Genomic DNA, 20,096 nt, shown 5'->3' with positions numbered 1-20,096 from the left:
GCGGCACAGAAACGCTCCCCCCTGCATTGCTGCCTCCCCATCGAGCCTCCTTGGCAGATAGGCAGCTCAGGCAGAGTCGCTTTGTAAAGGTTGTTCCAGGGGGCTCAGGCCAGGGCTGTGTGACATGACAGCAGCTCAGGGGGATTTGCTGTGGGGCTAGCCCTGTCATACAGGGATGAGAGAGGTGTGCCACCCCAAGCTCACCCTCTGGGACATGACCCCCTGGACTGGCTGCTGAATTTGTGCAACAGCAGAGGAGTCACAGTTGATTTTCTGGCACTGCCAGCACCTGCAGGGCAGGTGTTCTCTGTGACAGTTGAAAATAGGCCCATGCTCTTCACTCTTTCATCCAGCAAGTGCTTTCCAGCTTGGACCAGGCCCTGACTGAGTACTGTGGGCACACTGGGCACCATGGCACACGCAATGCCTGTGGTGGTAACTGCCCCCCAGAAAATAACCAGGTGCTGCGGGAGCCCAGAGGGAGACATGGGGATGATCAGGAAGCCTGGGGGTGGCAGGGAAGGCTTCCTGGAGGCAATGTGGGGGCTGAGATTTGAAAAATGGAGAGAAGTTAGCCTAGTGGAAAAGGAGGGCAAGGACACCAGGTGGTAGGAACAGCATGCGTCCAGGCCTGGAGCCAGGACACTGTGTGCTAAGTTTGGGGAAGATGACGGAAGGAGATGCTGTGGGATGAGGTGGAAGGAGAGGGGGGCCAGCACAGGTGGTGCACACCTCACCACAGAGCATGGCTTCTACCCTGAAAGGGGACGGAGGGCCGAACAGGGACAGGAGGGACCAGGGTGACGTGGAATGGGGAGAAGGCAGAGTCTACCTAGCTTCTGCCTGCATAGATGGCCTCCTGGCCTATGGGTTAAGCGTAGCCGACTCCTGCCTCCCAACCTGTTCACGTGACTGCTACTGGAGCTGTCTTCCTGGAGACACCTGAGGAGGACCAGAAACCATAACGAGGACGCCTTTTCACACCCTTCGCCTGGCAGGATCCTTCTCCCCATTTCATAGATGTGGAAACTGACCTCAAGATGACTGTTTTAAAGCTATGTGGGCCGGGGGCAGTGGCTCACACCTATAATCCCAGCACTTTGGGAGGCCGAAGTGAGCAGATCGCTTGAGCCCAGGAGTTCAAGATCAGCCTGAACAACATGGCAAAACCCTGTCTCTGCAAATAATACAAAAATTAGCCAGGTTTGATTGCACATGCCTGTAGTCCCAGTTACTCTGGAGGCTGAAGTGGGAGGATCACCTGAGCTTGAGAAGTCGAGGCTGCAGTGAGCTGTGATCATACCACTGTACGACTGCAGCCTGGGCAATGGGAGTGAGACCCCATCTCAAGGAAAATAATAATAGTAATAGCTATATGGCTCCTCAATCAACCCAGGCTTGAACAGGATGAGGGGACTCGCCCACTATGGAGGGGTCCTTTCTTAGGCCTGGGCCCTTTTAACCTGCCTAGCCTGGCCCTCTGCCACATTCACCCTGGGGCTATGAGGAGGCCTTCAAGATGGGAGCCATGGCTATGTGGCCCCCTCCCTAGAGCAACAACAAGCACCGGCCTGCCATTAGCACCCTGGAGCCACCTGGGGGACTCCTCTGATGACAAACATTTGCCCCTGGACTGTCCTTCATGGCCTCTAGTCCTCTCTCCAGGGACCCCTGCACTGGGAGGCAGGACAACTTCCTTTCATGTCCCCAAGGCCACATGCCATGCCCCACTGACATTTGTGGCACTCCCCAGTCTGATTCCAACCTCCTCCAGTCTTATTGTGCCCCCTGCTCTGACATCAGGCAAAGCCACTCACTGCATCCTCTAACATGATACTCTCTGCCCAGCATGCCCTTACCCCCTCCCCACCCCCAGGCAGAGAGAACAGCAGAGGCAAAGGATGTGGGCAGGACGGGTTATGTTTGCACAGTTGAGAGCAGCCTGTGTGTCTGGAACCCAGAAAGTAAGGGAAGCACCTAGTGTACGAGGGGAAGCTAGAGAGTCCATAGGAGGGACCTTGGTCATGGTTCCAAGAGCCAAGGATGGAAGATGTCATTTGTAGGGATTTAGTCTGCGAGTGGTGATCACATCTGCTCTGTAAAAAGCTCTCTATGGGAAGCAGTAGAGGAAGCAGGGAGACTCAGGAAGTGGCAATTGCAGGTGTCCAGGTGGGAGAGAGTTGTCCAGACTGGAGAGGTCTCAAAGCCCCTTGTCCAGGAACCTCTCTCTGACCCTCTACCCCACCACAGACTCATTGGGAGGATACGACAAGTGGTCATCATAAGGTACAATCAGAGGATCCCAGAGATGCCTGGCCCAGCTGAAGACAAACTTGAGCACTCATGAAAATAGGAACTGGATTACTCAACTGTACCCCCAGATCGTGGCCCAGGGTATTGTGTTTATCTGCTGAATTGATGGATGGGTACATGGGTGGATGGGTGGGTGAATTGATGGTTGGATGGATGGATGGATGGATGGATGGACAAATGGAGAGATGGACAGATGGTAGGATGGATGGGTGGACAGATGCATAGTTGGATGATGAATAGGTAGCTGGGGGATGAATGGATGAATGGACAGATGGTCAGAGGGATGGATAGATAGGTTGATGGGTGGATGCATGCATGGTAGAGGAACAGACAGATGGATGAGTGGATGCATGGGTGAACAGATGGTGGAATGGTGAATGGGTGGGTGGGTGGATGAATGGATGGATGGGTGGAGGGATGGGTGGATGGATGGTGGGTAGATGGATGGATAGATGGAAGGGTGGCTGACATCCCCATTTAGATGTGGGCTGTGTCTGCACTGGAGTATTATCTACTTCTAAAGGTCCTGATTGGAGCTCCTGAGCTGGGACCATTTACTTATCTTATGACTTTCCTGGATACTGAAATACATTCAACCCTTCCTGACTTCTCAGAGCCCCTTTCCTTCAGAGTCAGTTCTTTATTTTTCCCCCAAGCTGTCATACATTTGACTCCCTAAAGTTCCAGTCCAACCAACTCTGTCTCTCAGCTGTGTCAGTGGAGAGGCCCAAGAAGTTGCCTTCCTGCTAACCATCCCCTTTTTTGAGCTGCCATGGGTCCCAGCTGCCTGTTCCCTGGAGCAGAGGCTCATGAAAGCATGTAGAGGCTGGCAACTGTCTGGTCTCAACCTTGGACTTTATTTTCCCAGCCCCTCCCACAGGCCCCTCTCTGTGCCCAGGTTCCAGATGCCACAAAATCTGGGCCATCCATCCCAACAGGAGCTGGCGTGTCTACTCAAAACAGGTTGGGGACAATGTAGTCGGTGTGGACACCATCAATCAGCCCTTCTCCGTTGTTGTGGACGAACCAGCAGACAACCTTCGTGCCAATGCTGGCATCCTTTCTGTAATCTTTCTGGGAGCCTCTGGGGAAAGAGGAGAAATGCTGCAATACTTGGGGTGGGGAAGATGGGTGCCAGGCTCTCCGACCTGAGATTGAAAAAGGGTGGGAAGTTGGCAATTCTAACAGCCCAGAATTCTTTGGTCAAGAATGAAGTCATGGCCGGGCGCGGTGGCTCAAGCCTGTAATCCCAGCACTTTGGGAGGCCGAGGCGGGTGGATCACGAGGTCAGGAGATCGAGACTATCCTGGCTAACATGGTGAAACCCCGTCTCTACTAAAAATACAAAAAACTAGCCGGGCGTGGTGGCGGGCGCCTGTAGTCTCAGCTACTTGGGAGGCTGAGGCGGGAGAATGGCGTGAACCCGGGAGGCGGAGCTTGCAGTGAGCCAAGATCACGCCACTGCACTCCAGCCTGGGAGACACAGTGAGACTCCATCTCAAAAAAAAAAAGAATGAAGTTACATGATTATTCTTTCTCAGAAGCCAAGTTTGGGCTTTTTCTTGATTAGGAAGAGCCTGGTAGGGGCCAAGACCTCAAAGAGAAACAAGGGTACCCCACAGAAGACAAAAGCCCACCAGACTAATGTGCCTGGGCAGCGGGGGCTCCTTCCTCCTCCACCTTGCTGAGCAGGTGAGGGTGTTGGAGAAGTCTCCTCACCTAGTGACAGTCAGCTGATGGTTCTTCACCACCAATGTGGCATCTGGCTTTGTGGGGTCAGAGCCTGGCCGGATGTCAGAGACTTTAAAGTCAAAGGGTTGGAAGAATTGCCCTGGTAAGAAAAACATTCATGCTGTCAGACCCTGGCCATTGCCACGGGCAATGTGGCCACTGGCCTTTTAGGGTTTATGCAAGGGCTGAATGGGGTGTTGTAAGCTGGGTACGGGATGGCTAGGAAGGCCTTGTGTATTTCTTTCCCATGCTGCTCTCAGGCCTGAACAGCCTGCAGTCTGAACACTTCATACCCAGCAGCCCATGCGTCTGTGCTGACATCCGGTCACTGTCCACCACATAGAAGCCTAGAAAGTCACGGTGGACAGGATGTTTCTTCCACACCTGGTGTAGGACGACCACAAAGGTAACCCCATCTCCAAAGGAGACCACCATGTTCTTCTTCCTGTTGATCATCATGGATAGCCTACAAAAGGAGGCCAGAAAGTGGCTGTGGGGCCAGTGTCTGTGACACTGGGCATCTGACTCAAGGGTATCTTGTGTACAAGGCACCTGAGGGCCCACAGACTCTAGAAACTATCTCAGGAGTGTTGGAAAAAGGTTGCCTCATGCACACTGTCTCCCCTCCCGTGAGTGGATCCTTGTGTGTCTATAAGTGGGAAAGAGATGGCTGGCCTATGAGTTTGGAGGCCTGTGGTCCAGCCCCAGGTCAGTCACTGACTTCCTGAATGACACTGGGCAGGCTTCACACCTTCTCTGAGCCTCAGTGGGAGACTGTGGGGGATCTGAAGACAAGAGAGCTAAGAAGATGAGCAGCTACAGAAGAGGCAAAAGGCGGCCATTATCACCTAATGCCTTCACCCAACCAGCTGAACTATGCAGCTACCAATTCTGGCTCTGACAGGGCCCCAGGGTTTGGTTGGGGGCCACTATGGTCACCCTCCCCTGTGGCAGGAGACTGGATTCTGGGGCCTCTGATCTTTCCTGTGACCTCCATGGGTCTCCTGTCCTGGGATTTGTCTAAATCCCTCAAGAACCTCCTTAGACCCTCAGCCTGTAGTCCACGTTGGAGACCTTGTAGGGGAGCTTACCCATCCTGCGTGACCGTGACTGTGTCCAGCCAGCTGAAAGTGCTCGGCACGGCCCTGTTCCACAGGGTGATTTTCTCCGTTGTCACCTCCACCTGGAAATCCATCTGAGCATTGGCAATGCCCAGTTTTCCAAAGTAAGTCTTTCTGGTCTTGGAGTCAGGGCTGCTTCTCTTGTCACCGACGATCTGCCCGTTAACTGTGAGGCCTGCCAGAGGGATGGGGCAGGGAGAGAGACCAGCAAGAACTCTGAGTCCAGATTGCCTTTAGGGGTGTGCCTTCCTCTTCAACCAGACTAGCTGAGCTAGGGCAGCAGAGTGGGGGCCACAAGAGAGACCAGGACTTCAGAGCCCAAGCCTGTTGTTTCCTAGACACTCTAGGTTTGGGTCATGCTGGAACATTGTGGGTCTGCCCCTTGCCTGGGCCAGGGAGTGTTGTTCAGAGAAAAACTATTCCCCAGACACAGGCTGGGTCCTACCCTAGGCCCAGGCGGCCCATTCACTCTAATCATCTCCCAATAGTGCTAGCATGCGGGGCTGAGTGAGCCTGTGGCCCTGGGCACTCCCCACCCCCAGGGGTTTCTCTGCATGTGAAGACGATGCCTTACTGGGCAGAGTGAAAACCTGGTCCATGTGCCTACCTGGTGGCACCCAAGCCCTCCCAGGAAGAGCCTCCTGGCCCCGGCCCTCGCCCACAAGCTTCACCTGTGACTGGGTCCTGAACAAGGCACAGTACGGTGCCTGGGGCTTCATTGATGTTGAAGCAGAGGGCATCGTCTTTCTCTGGAACTTGGATGATGAAGTGGGGGTCCCCATCCACTGGTGACACATTAGAGAAGGGGCTGACTCCCGGGGCCTCTCATCATACCTGGGGCCTCCCCCAGCCTTCTGGCCTCCATGGACTCAACTCCAAGACAGGCAGGAGCACATGCCCAAGCCCCTGAGCCTTCCCCAGGAGCAGCCAGGGACTCACCGTAGTAGTAGGGGTTTTGAGGAGGCTGGTAGCTGGCTGCAGATACAAGGAGAGAGGGGCTGAGCTAAGCAAGTGGCCCTGGGAGGTGCCCGACGACCTCCATGGGCGTTCAGCTCATGTCCCTCCCCTTCCTGCTCTCTAATGCCATTGCCCTCCCACCCCTCAGTCTCCTCAGGGCACACTGTCCATCTGCCCGTCCTGGAGGGCTGAGTGAGTAGCCACGGTGGAGGGACACGTGGCAGGGGCAGGCTCTAAGCAGTGGGCGGAGGGGCAGCCGCCAGCGTGTACTCACTCAGGTAGGACATCGCCGGGCTCACCGGTGTGGCTGAAAAGAAGCCAAAGGGCAGTCCTGAGCAGGGTCTAGGGGTTCCTTCTCCCCCAGCCCTGTCCTTTCTGCCTGTTTTAGTGCTGCTGGGCCCCAACACTGGCAGATACAGGTGGAGATGTGACCCCAAAGATTAGGCTTTAGAAATGGGGCACATCCAGGGAAATCCTTTATGGGACTGGTGGCAATAGGATATGATTTTAATGTTGGGGCAGGGCTTTCTGATGTGGCTGAGATGCAAGCCATTAAGTCATCAGCTTCTTGAGTAATGCTTACAGCAAACATCTGCCCCACCCCTGGGCTTCCCACCGCCTAGTTGGGGTGAGTGAGGCGCACGGCTGTCTGTTGCTTCTTAGTAGTAAACACCCACCCATACGTGCACACAGGCACACACATATGCGTGCGCATGCATATATGTACTCACATGCACCGGTACATTTGTCAGGGCTATTCTGAGGGGAAAGTGATGGCCCAGTCCAAATGTGCCCTGCTTATAGATGGAGGTGGGGCAGGCCAGTAGCGGCTGGGGAGGCCCTGCCTAGTGGCAGGGAGTCTGTGAGGTTCCAGTTTTGTGGAGAGAGAGGCACAGAGGACTGTGATCCCCAGCAATCCCCAGCATGGGCACTGGGGCCAGACTGCCTTGACCTAAGTACCAGCTTGGCCATCTGCTGAGTCTGTGAGCAAATAGACTGAGCAAATTAACCCCTCTGTGCCCCAGTTTCCCCATTGTAAAATGGGGATCATAAAAGGACCCTCTCGGAGGGTTGCTACGGGATTAATGAAGTATAAACAACTGACATGCTAAATTGCTCATTTTTACAGGTCACAGATACTGTCATACTGCTTGTCTCTCCCTGGGCAAGGGAAGCCACTCCCAATTAACTTACAGGGATCCTCAGGCTCAGAGAGGGGCAGAGTCATGATATGGCAATAGGGCTGGGCCTGAGCCCAGGTGTCCCAAGTGTGCCCCCATGGCTGGGGGTTCTATCTTGCTTGGAAAGGCCTCCTCAGTCTCTCTTGTCTCCCTTCCATAATGTCCACCCCAGTGGCTGGCTAAAGCTTACCTTCTGCATCTGCAGGTGCAGCGAGGGAGGAAGAGGAGAAATGCATTAGAAGACACAGGGCACTGGTGAGCAAGGACCAGAGCTGGCTGCTTGGCGAACCAGCCCTAGGCTGTGGGCCTCCCAGCAGCCAGCTGTTCCCCCACTGGGTGTCCCCTGGAACTAGGAGTTCCTGGAAGCCAGAGGCCTGGAAGCCAGAAGCTCTTTGCCTCCCATGTCTCCCAATGCCAATCCCCCACCACCACACACACACCCTGTGCCTAGGTGCAGTGGGCATTTGGGATCCCCCGTTGAGTAGTGCAGTCTGGGGTCTGGTTGAGGGGTCCCAGCCTCCAGCTCTCAGGGACTCTTCCCCTAACAGTCTCTAGGTGCCTGGTAGTCTGCTCCAGGCCTAACTTTCATATTGGAAATGCTTCTTCTTGTCTAACTAAGCCCTTCCATGCTGCAGCCTCAGTCCTTTTCCTTGCAATGTCCCCTGAGCAGTGTGCCCCTTTACTCACATCCCTTTAGAGGTGCAGAGGCTCCTATTCACCCCACACCCCACTGTCCATACAGACTGCTTCACGCTGCACCCCACTCTCCCCAGCCCGTGGCCAGTTTTCCTTCAGATGTCCCACTTCAGCAGGTCTGGGTCTCCCCAGCCTGGCCCTCTCCTCCACTGGACACTCAGGGATGCTGTCCAGCGCAGGGTCCTAGAGGGAGGCCTCCGGGTTCCGGCCTCCATCCCTATCCCCACCTTCCCCAGGCTTGTCGGCGATGGCCCTCTCATCCTCGTTGTCCTCAGGCTTGGTCACCACCATGGAGGTCAGTGGAGTCACAAAGTGATACTTGAGGGACAGGTCCAGAGCCTGGGCCGTGAGGTTCTCCTTCTCCTCACCATGGGCGTTCTTGCTGTGAGGAGGGGCCAGTCAGGAGGACAGCCTGCCCGCTTCCCCTGCACTGGAGCGCTGGACGCAGCTGGGGATCCCCACTCCACCTACCCCAGGGTACAGCCCAGTTGGGCTCAGAGAAGACTGGCTCACAACTCCCTGGGGCATGTGAACAAGCCCTGTTTCCTCACTGGGCCTTGGTTTCCCCATGTATAAAACATAAGGGCCGGCTGGGCATGGTGGCTCACACCTGTAATCCCAGCACTTTAGGAGGCTGAGGCGGGTGAATCACCTGAGGTCAGGAGTTCGAGACAAGCCTGGCCAACATGGTGAAACCCCGTCTCTTACTAAAAATGCAAAAATTAGCCAGGCGTGGTGGTGCATGCCTGTAATCCCAGCTACTCGGGAGGCTGAGGCAGGAGAATTGCTTGAACCCAGGAGGCGGAGGTTGTAGTGAGCTGAGATCGCGCCATTGCATTCCAGCCTGGGTGACAGAACGAGACCCCCATCTCAAAAATAAATAAATAAATAAAATAAGGGGCTACAACAGCCACTCGCAATGGTGTCCATGTGCGGAGTACTCAGCTAGATTGTGTACTAAAGGCTTCGCAGGCTAATCCCACCCACACCAACACAACCCTCTCAGTGGGTCAGTGTTGACCCTCAGCTCTGCCCTCTGAACACTGAGGACTGGGATCCCAGCCTTCAGTTCCACTCAGTCTCACCACCCCTGGGCCATGCCCAGTGTGGGGAGCAGGATGCTGAGGACCCCCTTACCCCAGGGCACTCCCAGGCTGCTGGCCACGGAGCTTGCCCGCTTGAGCCTTGGGGCTGCCAGGATGGGGAGTGGCGGCCTGGGGTTCCTTACAGGCTGCTCTACAGACAGTTCCTGGACTGGGCCAAGAAGAGGGCAGCACCGCTGGGACTGCGCACTGGGGTGCCCTTCTGTTGGAGCCCAGCCAGGGGTAGGCACAGGTGGGGGCTGGGGCTCTGCTCACCGCTTCTCCAGCAGCTGCTCGATGGTGAGATAGGCCCAGAGCCGCTCAATGTAATTCCCGAAGATGTAGTCCCGCTCCTGCAGGGCCTTCTCCATCTCCTTCATGTCCACCTCCTCTGTGAAGGTCAGGTCGTTGGCGGCCTGGGGTGGGGGTGGAAGGAGGCAAGGGGCTGGAGGCCTGGGTGGGTCAGGTTCAGGGGCCACCACTCCTGGACCTTCACGAGGCCAGAGCCCCACCACTGCTGATACCCCATCCCCAGCACATTTCCAGGCCCTGTCCCCACTCACCCCATGGCCCTTCACATCCGCCTTAAAGCTGTTCATGTCCTCGCCCACCAGGCGCCCAGCCACCACAATCTCAGAGCCGTCATAGAAGTGCTGGTAAGTGTTCTGGGTGAGGCCCAGGATGGCATTCTCGGGGTACTCCATCTCCACGCCTGTCAGCAGTGGGTTGGCCACCTCCTCATAGAAGCCCTGAAGTTCAAACAGGGCCGGTCATCTCAAGCCCCACGTCAGGCTCCCACCGATGCTGCAGCTGGGCATCCGCGCCCCAGGGCTGGGCCCGCCTTGGCTCCTAATGCTCACTCTGCCTGTCCCTGACTGCATCCTTTAGTCTGTGGGGGCCACCCCACCGCAACTCCCTGCTCCCAGGTAGACACAGGGAAGGCTAGAAACAACAGTTTTAGAAGTATTTCCTATTAAAAAAAGAAATATGAAAGGACAGAGTTCTTGGCACAAAGAAAGTATTTAAGGAATGTCTATTGGAATGAAAGCAAGAAGGAGAAAAGGAAGTAAAGAGAGGCAGATGAGAAGGTGATGTGTACATGAGCGCAGAGATCCGGAGACAGAGGAGAAAAGGGATGGGGTGGCTGCCCTGCAGAGGTGGAGATGCCGTTACCTGCCTAAAGCAGGAACAAAACTGCCAGATTCAGCAAATACAAAGACAGGACATGCAGCTACGCTGAAGGTCAAATAAACAATGAGTAATTTTTTAGTGTAGGTATGTCTGTTATGGGTTGAATAGTGTACTCCTAAAATTCAAACTTATTTGGAGACAGAGTCTACAAAATAAGGTCATGAGTGTGGGCCCCAATCCAATATGATTGATGTCCTTATTAAAGGGGGAGTTGGACACAGCCATCCAGAGGGAAGATGTGTGCAGACACAGGGAGAAGACAGCCATTGATAAGCCATGGAGAAAAGGAAAGAGGCCTAGAACAGATCTGCCCTCATAACCCTCAGAAGGAAACAACCCACTGCCACATGGATCTAGGACGTCCAGGCTCTGGAACTGGGAGACAATATGTTTCTCTCATTGAAGCCACTTGGTACTTAGGGATGGCAGCCACAGTACACTAATATGAAGTCCTGTGCAATACTTCGGGCATACTTACACTACAAAAATTCGTTATTTATCAGAAATTCATATTGAACCAGATGTCCTATGTTTGCTCTGATAATCCTACTGAAGAAGCAGGCCTGTTGTGCAGCCCAAGGACAAAATCAGAATCCTTATTGATGGGTAAGAGATAGTCAGAGGTGGATTTTGACCCAAGAGGAAGCTCTTCCTAATAACTAAAACTGTCACCTTATGGAGCAGCTGTCTGAGGAAGTAGTGAGCTCCTTATGCCCGGAAGTGTGCAAGACAAGGTGTACCTGCAACTGCAGATCGGCATCGGAGTCCTCATAAATGCGCCGGGCAAACCCATGGTTCTCCAGGGCCATGTTCTCCAGGAAGTTATAATTCAGATTGTTGCCAAAGCCCAGGTTATACAAGGGGAACTTGCCCCCGATGGCGTTCCGCACATTCTCTTGGATTTTTTCAGGTCTGCTCTCACCTGTTGGAGAAAGGGGTATTCATAGTCCCCAGGGCTGGGGCTGGTCTAGACCAGCTGTGTCTGGGGAGACCGGACTCCTGCACATGCAGAGTTGGTGGAGTCACAACCAGGAGCCCTTGTGGGGCAGATGGTGGAGAGCCCTGGCAGAGAGAGGCAGGACCCTGCCCTTGAGGGAAGGGAGAGGCAGACCACAGGGAACCCAGGGAAGAGCTACCTCAGGTTTTCCAACGAGCCAGCTACAGAGCCAGGAGCAACAGCCAAGTGCTCCAGCCCTAGCTCAAAGCCATGCCCATGCTCCTCACCAACATTGGCATCCCCATCAGTCAGCATGATGACGATGGAGGTGCTCCTCTCCGGGACTCTGTGCTCCTCTCGGGCCTTGTTCAGCATACTGATGCCCCTCAGCAGCCCATCATTGATGTTGGTCACTGGGACACAGACAGACAGCACCGTGGGAGGGTGTCCTCAGGGTGCCAGTGTGCAGAAAGGCTGGAGCGGAGGAGGCTGGGACAGCCGGCCCCACTCATGTGCCCAAGAACCCTATCTGCCAGCCCATGGTGGTACTCAGCAAACAATGAATGAACCAGCGCGTGAACAAACAAACAACTTCCACTTTCAAATGGGGATGAAAGGGTTGCCAGAAGATGAGAAGCACATGGTGATTGTGAAAGCCCTTTGGCAAACAGTTGGACGGACTCCCAGCCCCTCTTGCTGGGAGGAGAGGGGAGTGTGTAGACATCATGTGTCATATTCCATATGAAACAGGGCCAAGAAGAAGGGTTCTCTGTGGCCTTATCTTGCTGGGACTTGTGAGATACCAGGATCATGGATTAGAAACAGAAAGAATGAGTTTCCCTGGACCACAGAGAAGACAACCGATATCCTGTCTTCAAGCCTGAGGACCATCCACTTCCACCTCTACCCCAGCTCGGATCTTCAGGACCTCAGACCAGCAGAGTCCCTGCCCTAACAGGGGGGTTGCAGGCTGCTCAGGGACAGAGGGAGGCACCACTAGAGCACATGGGCTCTGGCTCTGCTCTTACTTCCTTTATCCTCCATGCTCTTCACAAACGTCCTGGCCTCCTGGAGGTTCTCGGGCGTGGCCTGGACTAAGTGCTCTTTCCATGTGGACACATCTCCACTGAACAGGATGAAATTCAGATAGTCTTCCTCCTTCATATCTTCCAGGATTCTGAGAAGGGCCTCTTTTGTCTGGAGGAGAGAGAGACAAAGAGCTGGGAGAAGCCGCAGCAGAGAGTGAAGTCCCTTCTCAGCTCAGCAGGCGGTGCAGCCCACGCCATCTGCACCAGCGAGCTCTGCCTGAGGCTTGCCACAGAAGCGGGCAGAGGCCGTGAGCCTTCTCTTATCCTGTCTCCTTTCTCCTCATTCACCACAAGGATCAGCTTTTTCCACTTAAAAAAAAATCTCCTCTACTCCCTACTCCCCCGAGCCCTGGCTGTGCCACTGGGGCTGATTACCTGCTCTAATTTCCGACCAGCCATGGAGCCGCTGATATCAATCACGAAGGCCACATTCTTAGGCACCACTGGAAGGCCTTGCGGTGCAAAGAAGTGCACGAAGTAGCCATTGACTATCTGGAAAGTGGGGAGAGAGATGGAGGCCAGTGTCCTTTTAGCAACACCACATTGACTATTCTTGCAGGTAGAAGTCAGACATTTACCAGCCCAAGAAAAAGACGTTCCTATCCCACCCTCTAGGGGGTGCTGCACCAGGCTCTAGGCCATCAGCGGTCCCATATCCTATAGGAAAACAGCCTTGGGCTGAGGACCCAGGGTGATGGCACTAGATGCAGCTGCAGCCTCTCCCCACCAGCCCTCGCCCCACCGGGATGATGAATCGGCCAGCCTGGGTACCTGCACGTTGCCAGGAGATTCTCTGTTCACGTCATAGGTGATGGTGAAATCTCCATTGAGGAGGGAGTCTGTACAGGTTGGGCATGAACGCTGTTGGTCTAAGCTGGGCTTGAAAGACACATGGCCCTAAGGGATGGAGATGAAAGACCTTGCTCAGCTCAGCCAGGGCCTGCCCACTGGCAGATCTCAGTCCTTAGCTGAGGGAGCAGACGTGCAGCCTCACAGGGAGGAGCCCTTAGCAGCACAGAAGCTAGCAAGAGCTGGAGGCCTGGGCAGCCCTGCCTGCCGGCGGCGTGCTCTGCAGCTCCCAGGACTCACTGGAAGGCACTGTTTACCATTCTCCAGCCGTTCTGAGCACTGCTCTTCCCCTTGGAGATCAGGGCTCCTGGCGGGGCACAGGCCTTGTCTGAGTCAGCTTCCAGCTCCCTTTGTCTTGGCCTCACACACCCATTAGCCCAGCCTACCTTGGAGCTCAGCACTGAGAAGCTACTTAGGAAAGGGGTAGCTTCCCATTAAAAGGAATTTCTTGTAGGGTGGTTTGGAATTTTGCTGTGTGGGTGCCAAGAGGAGGGGAGGGAGAAAGGAGGAGAATGGGGAGAAGGAGGGTCCCTGGGCAGGATGTGGTCCTGCAGAAGCCAGCAGTCCTCTGAGTGTGTGCCCCTCGGGCCTCGCCCTAGAAGTCGTGGATGACTGGTTTGTTGTTTATACAAACATTTATTCACCCACTGTTCACAGCCATTAAGGCCCCTGGAACAGCTGGGAGCCTTGGGGACTGGAGCCAACCAGCCAGCACCAAGAATGAAGTTCTCTTTAGTCTTTCACCCTTCATTGTGGAGTCAGTAGATCTAAATGACTCCCTTGGGCCTCAGCCTCTGGGCCTGTAAAACAGGGAAGATAAGCCCTGCCCTGTCCATTTCCCAAGGGGGAATGGGACCAGGCTTTGTAAATGGCTCCTCTGGTAGGTCATTGTCAGCAGCCCCTGCCCTCAGCATCCTCGCTCCCAACCCGAGTGGGAAAGGAGGAAGGTGATAGTTGAAGATTGATCCCCACCCCCACCCCAACACATGCATGCTTGCAGCAGCTACGCCCTGGGCTGCAGGCTTGTTCTGCTGGGGTCAATGTTCCTGTCCCCTGCCCCGCCAGGTCTGAGAGACGTCTACATCACCTTTTTCCCTGAGAAGGACTTGGTGAGGGCGCTTCCCAGGAGGTCATTGGTGATGAACGAGGCCTCAGCATCCAGCATGCTGATTCCCTGAGGCTCAAAGATGTCTACGTCAATCTGAAATGGCCAAAGTAAGGAGATGTCACTTAGTGACCACAGAGGCCAGTTCCCAGAACAAGGCCAATGGGAATGAGATGGGTCTGCGGTGATGCAGGGACCCTCTGCGACAGTGCTGAGGGCGAAGCCTGGTGTCTCCCACTGGGAAAGTGACCACAGGGGCTTGGAGAAGAGTATGCTGATCCTGAGGTGTTACCACCGCCTGCCATATGCACACAAAATTCCACCACTGACGCTTTTCCTTTGGCTTTCAGCTTTGAGGTAGGAAAAAATGCCCATGTGCCCAGTGAGAAGCCTTACAGAGGCACTTGCTGTTGTTGCCCTAGAGGGCCCAGCAGGGAATCTGCATCTGTGGAGTCCGTCCCAGCCTCTTCCCCTCGCCCCTAGATGCTGGGGTCAGAACCACTGAATTCCTCCAGCCTTCCCAGCCAAGGGAGGGGGATGCGGTGAGGCAGAACTTTTGCGTTTTTGACCCCCGCCTGAGACTGCCCCATGGGCCAGTTCCTGCATCCCGCTGCCGTCCCCCCAGGGCTGCAGGGGCGGTTGATTACCTCGAAGTGTTTGATCAGTTGCTTAGGCTGGACCTTGAGGTACATCTCGTACTTGCCCTTGTGCCTCTTCAGGAGCTCCTCGTAGGTTAGTTCGAAGGTGACTTTGCTGCCTGCAGCCACGTTGACTGAGACGGTGAACTTCTCCAGCTTCCTCCCAGAGGCCCTGAACAGGGTTCGAGATGGTGACTCCCTCGAAGACTGCAGGAGCCCACCCTTCTGTGGCCCTCGGCCCCAGGCCCAGCCCTTTGGTGAGGGAGATCCCTAACCGTTCTGAGCCTCGCTTGCCTCAGCCTCAACATGAGATAATGGCAAAATCATGGGCACGTTTTGCTATAACAATAATAATAACTGTTGTTGCTGTTTGTAGCCCTGAAGGCCCTTGAATCCCAGACATTCTCCCCAAGGCCTGGGAGTCCATGCTTACTTGACCAAGCCAGCCGTCTTGCCCTGGGATACAGCCTTTTCATACTGCTTCTTGGCAACTTCCTTCTCCTTGACATTCCCAGGGTAGGTAACGCCGTCGATGGTCCTGCAGTGAAAGAGAGTTGGGGTTGGGGGGATCACACTGGGCCAGACCCCTGTTCCCGAGCCCAGAGCCAACAGCCATGGTGGTACCCACAAGGTGAAGTTGGTGATGAAGGCCGTCTTGGGCAGCTCCACATCAAAGGAAACCTCCTTGGCTGTGTCTGCACGGTTGACCGCTCTTGTGGTGACAACATTGTGAGCAAAACGGGAGGTCACCTTGGAGTTGATTTTGGTACTGTAGACCTCGACGCCATTGGCCACCTTTGGGGAGGTGGGTGGAGAATCAGCCAGACTGGGACACTCTAGAACCAGGTTTGTAACCCAGCCACCTCCCTTGCAAACTCCTTTGCAGGCTCTGAGGCCCCTGCCCGGCACGCAACCCTCATCCTGCAGGTCTCCTACATTGGAAGACTTGGCGGCGTCCCCAGTCTCCATGTTCTGGCGGCCACCATTATTTGGATGCTTGTCCTGCCTCCTCAACTCTACGATCTGTTTACACACCGCTGCAGCCAGTGAGAGCTTGCCCTCCTGGGTCCTGTCACCCTGAGCTCCAGCCATGCCCGGGACACTGGCTCTGGAGCACCTGCCCTGGCTCTTCCTGCTCATCCTCCACACCTCACACTCCCTCAAGCACACAGCCCAGCCCACCTCCTGGGTCTTTAGGTAATTGCCTCATTCTGTCTCCCAAAAAGGAACGGATTTCCTGTGCCAAGGGAAGTCTCCAGACACCCTCTTTCCAATAGGGGTGTTGGATTTTGAGAGGCTCTAGGGAGGTGTTCCAGCCCCTCCCCCTAGGGATATAAAGATGCTTCGTGAGGGTGTGGCAGGGACCGCATCACAGAGCCAGGTACCAGCAAATGCTAAGGAAGTGTCTGCAGAAGGAAGCGATGCCTGTAAGGGGCCCTCTTGGGCTACATCCTGCGCGGTTGGAGAGGTTGCCATTCTGTGGTGTGCTCTTTCCCAGGAGTCCTGCGCCGTTGGAGGCTGCCAGGGCAGGGGGCTGTTAGCTGTTTGCCAGCTGTGAGGAGTCTGCTGTTATGGCCTACACCTTCAGCAGTTGGGCAACCAGCTCCATCCCTCCCTGCCCCACTGGGTCCCACCCCCCGGTGAAAGTTCTCACCCCTTCCGGGAGGCTCCGTTTCTGAAAAAACAAAAACAAACACAAACAGAGAAATCAAGCCAAGGCCAACGCCAAGGCCTCATGGCCTGGGAGGCTCTGGGCTGAGACCAGGGATACAGTGGTGCCCTGCCTCCCACACACCTGAGTGGCCCCCGGACATAGGGCCCTCCAGTGCCACATGTCAGAGCAGGAAGAACGCTGAATAGATGGGGAAACTGAGGCCCAGAGAAGGGCAGGTCTCCAGGTTACCAGGAGAGCAGGGCAGGGGGAACTGAACCCAGAGCTCTCTTCACACCCCACTTGCCCCACCTCATTCTCTCTCCCATTCTGCCTTTCCCCCGCCCCCAGGCCCCTTTAGGCCTCCTTCCAGAGTACCCCTACCCCCGCCACACCCCACAGGGCTCAACTCAGTGTTTTGTAGAGGTTACACTCGTCTGAGACTTGAACTTTCATTGCCCCTCAGTGAAGTGCACGGTTCATGGTGCATCACTCTTTTGACAGGTGGGGAAGCTGAGGCCCAGGGAGTTTTAAGAGCCTTCCCAGGGTTAGACAGCAGGTTAGCATAGGCCTCAGCTGGAGCCCAGTTCTCTCAGTGTCCACACTACTCCCAGCGGCTTAGTGCCCAGCCCTCTGCCTCCTCTTCACTCCTCTTCTCTCAGAGGCCTTGCCCAGCATGGTGTCTTTGCCCATTCTACACCAAGACCCAGATGGCAAAGAGGGGGCAGACTTACCCCAAGCAGCAGAAAGGGGCCTCTCGGGAAGCCAGAGGCTGCCAAGCCAGAGAGCAGAGCCAAGATGAGACAGGGCCACCACGCAGATGCCATTGCTGAATACTCAGGCCTGGCCCACACTCCTTATATGAGCAAGCCTGGTGTTTTCCAAGCAGGGTCAGTGACCCGCAGCGGGGGTGGGAGGAGTGGAGGCAGGAAGGGCCTCCAGGAAGCTGGGCATGGGTGGAATGACCGGTCCCTCGACGTGTCTGTCTGACGAAGCCCTGGTGGGTCTTGCCAACAGTGTTGGGGCTTCATTCCTGAGAGACCAGAGGACTTGGAAGAGGCTCCCAGGAAAGCAGAAGCTGTGTGCCAACAAATGGACCCTGGGACTTCCTGTCGTGGGTGATGGAGATGGGGTGTGGGGTTGCATTTAGAGCAAAGGGCAGCTCAGCATTGTTGCCTCTTATCCCTACCACTGGGACTGCCTCTCTCTGGCCTCCTGGATTGCAGCCCCTCCCTTCTTGAGGCAGCCAGGGCATGAAACTAGACTGTCACCTGCAGGCTGGGACCTCCACAGTGAAGCCCCTCTCTCACTACCCTTCTATGGCTCCCAAGGCCCCAGGGAAAGGACACACGATGATCCCAGCAGCCCAGCTCTCTCTGTGATCTGACCCCAGCTTGCTTTTCTGAGTTTACTCTCTTGCACCAGCACACCCTCCCCTTCTGCACATATCACATCTTTCATCTCCCTGCCAGCCCCAGTGCCTCCCCTCCAGGACCCTTCCCCCGCCATCCCCTAGAGGACTATGGGACATCCCTGCTCCAAGCCCCAAGTCCCCTGAGGGCCTGCTTTGTCATGACCTTATGTTGAGGTTGGTGTGCTCAGATCTGCCTGCCCCCTCTGCACCCAGAGCTCCTGGGGGCTGAACCATGTCATGTTTCCCTCTGTGCTTCCAGGACCCAGCCAGGGACTTGGCTGCCCTCAGCCTTTTGGGGAGTCATTGCCCTAAAAGTCTGTAGTGAGGCTGGGCTCCAGCTTCCACAACAACAGGAACTTTAGAGGCAGGACCTGGTCTCAGTGGGGGCTGGGACCTCCTGAGCCGCCCCAGGACCTTGCCAGCCTAGCCCCTTCAGGGCAGCTGTTGCACGCCCACCATAGCCATGGCTTCTCTGAGCTAAGCTGACCCTGTGACCCTCCCACTGGGCAGCCTACTACTGCATGGAGTAGACAAGGATGGCTGGGTCCAGGACAACTAACTTATGGGGTGTGCAGCGGCCTCAGCTGAAAGCTCTAGTGCTGACTGGGATATGTGCAGAGAGAGTTGTTGGGAGCAGAGGAACTGAGAAGGCAGAAAGCAGAAGGCAGATGCCACGGGGCAGCGGAAGCCCTGAGGAGGGTATGGTCTAATGGCTGGAAGAGGCAGAAGCCACAGAGCAATGACAGAGAGTTGCCAAATCAGCCAGACACTATGGCTCTTGCCTGTAATCCCAGCTCTTCGGGAGGCTGAGGCTGGAGGATCACCTGGGCCCAGGCGTTCGAGGCTGCAGTGAGCACTGTGTTCGTGCCACTGTGCTCCCGCCTGGGTGACATGACGAGACCCCCGTCTCAAAAAAAAAGAGTTTCCAAGCCCGTGAAATGATGGCCAAGTGGCAGATGCTGCCTGTGCTTGGTGTCTGGTGGGGCGGTGCCTGTTTCCCTCAGGCCTCCTGAACCCTTACACCAACCTCACTGGCAGCAGGCACCAAACTCAGGTCTGATGGAGGCCAAACCCAGCAGGTGCTGGTGCCTGGGTGTGGAGAGAAGACCCCGCAGAGCTGCCATGGCCTCATTTCCTGGTTCCTGGGATGTTTTCAGTCCCGTGGCTGCTGGCACTGGGTGGCTGGCGCTGTTGCCCAATGGCTCCTCCTCACAGACCAGCAGCCGCTTGCAGAGCTTCTCCTGTCCTCTCTCATCTGGACCACTGCCCCATCCCCAAGTGCCTGGAGTTAGTTTGGGGAGAGGGACAACTCGAAATAGGGATTCTGGAGCTGCTCAAATGGCCTCAAGGGATGGCTGGGGACTTGGAGGAACCAGAGTTGTCATGCAGAGTTTAGAATTAGACGGAATCTAAGAGATCTTTGGGTTCACCCCCTTTCCATTCTACAGGAGAGGGAGATGAGGCCCCCATTGGGCAGGCCTTGCCAAGCGTGACCCCGACAGCTAGCAGCTCACAGCTCTTCCTGGAGAACCCCAGGATACCTGGGAAGGTGGGCTGGCCGCCCCACAGCCTGCTGCTAGGGGCTCTGTGTTCCCAGGCCTGGGGCAGCCTTTGAGCTCAGCATTGGTGTTATTGATCCAGGCCCTCAAAACCAGTCTTTGTTCTATCTGGTCCCTTGTGAGCCTCATTTGTAGTGGAAACCGGACAGAAACTAGCAGAGAAAGAGCAGAAAGCCTCTGGGAAGCAGTGGTGGAGGCCTGTTCGCGTTCACACTCAGAGCTCTCTAAAGTGTGGCTCACCTCCCCGCACCCGCGACGTTGCATTTTGACTGGGCCCCAAGGCCAAGCCAAGGGAGGGGCCCTGATGGGGTAATTCCAGGCATTTACGTGAGGAGATGGTAGCGTGCACTCCTGGCCCCCTGAAATCACAGCTTCTGGGCAGGGACTGTCTCTGCCTTTGGAAAATACCAGCCTGGCTGTCAGACGTTACAAACCCTCGGCAGGGAAATGGTGTGAGCTTTCTTCCCAGCCTCTGACCTGCTTCTCCTGTCCCTGGATCTGCTGTAACCCCTAAGTCCATCTAAGGGGCAGCATCTTGAGCTGCCTCCCTGCCATCCTCCCTCCCCAAAATCAGCCAGTTCAG

General features: G+C 55.6%; 1 protein-coding gene across 1 annotated transcript; it reads right to left on the bottom strand.

Annotated features, from left to right (window-relative positions):
* Positions 1–3,149: 3,149 nt before the first annotated feature.
* LOC105480560 (inter-alpha-trypsin inhibitor heavy chain 3) lies at positions 3,150–17,424 on the bottom strand. Its single transcript, XM_071091898.1, is given in 23 exon segments — positions 3,150–3,397; positions 4,033–4,144; positions 4,338–4,510; positions 5,136–5,340; positions 5,837–5,950; positions 6,105–6,140; positions 6,397–6,429; positions 6,854–6,967; positions 7,494–7,502; positions 8,227–8,381; positions 9,358–9,497; positions 9,645–9,830; positions 11,013–11,194; positions 11,497–11,622; positions 12,238–12,406; positions 12,673–12,789; positions 13,069–13,194; positions 14,234–14,347; positions 14,899–15,061; positions 15,323–15,427; positions 15,518–15,684; positions 16,544–16,564; positions 17,275–17,424. Coding segments are annotated over 23 exon segments (2,790 nt in total). The 5' UTR covers positions 17,368–17,424; the 3' UTR covers positions 3,150–3,267.
* Between the last annotated feature and the right edge of the window lie 2,672 nt (positions 17,425–20,096).

Source organism: Macaca nemestrina, chromosome 2 (assembly GCF_043159975.1).
Source record: "Macaca nemestrina isolate mMacNem1 chromosome 2, mMacNem.hap1, whole genome shotgun sequence".
Classification (NCBI taxonomy): Eukaryota; Metazoa; Chordata; class Mammalia; order Primates; family Cercopithecidae; genus Macaca; species Macaca nemestrina.
The sequence above is the reverse complement of the archived record's forward strand: the minus strand, read 5'-3'. Positions and strand labels throughout refer to the sequence as shown.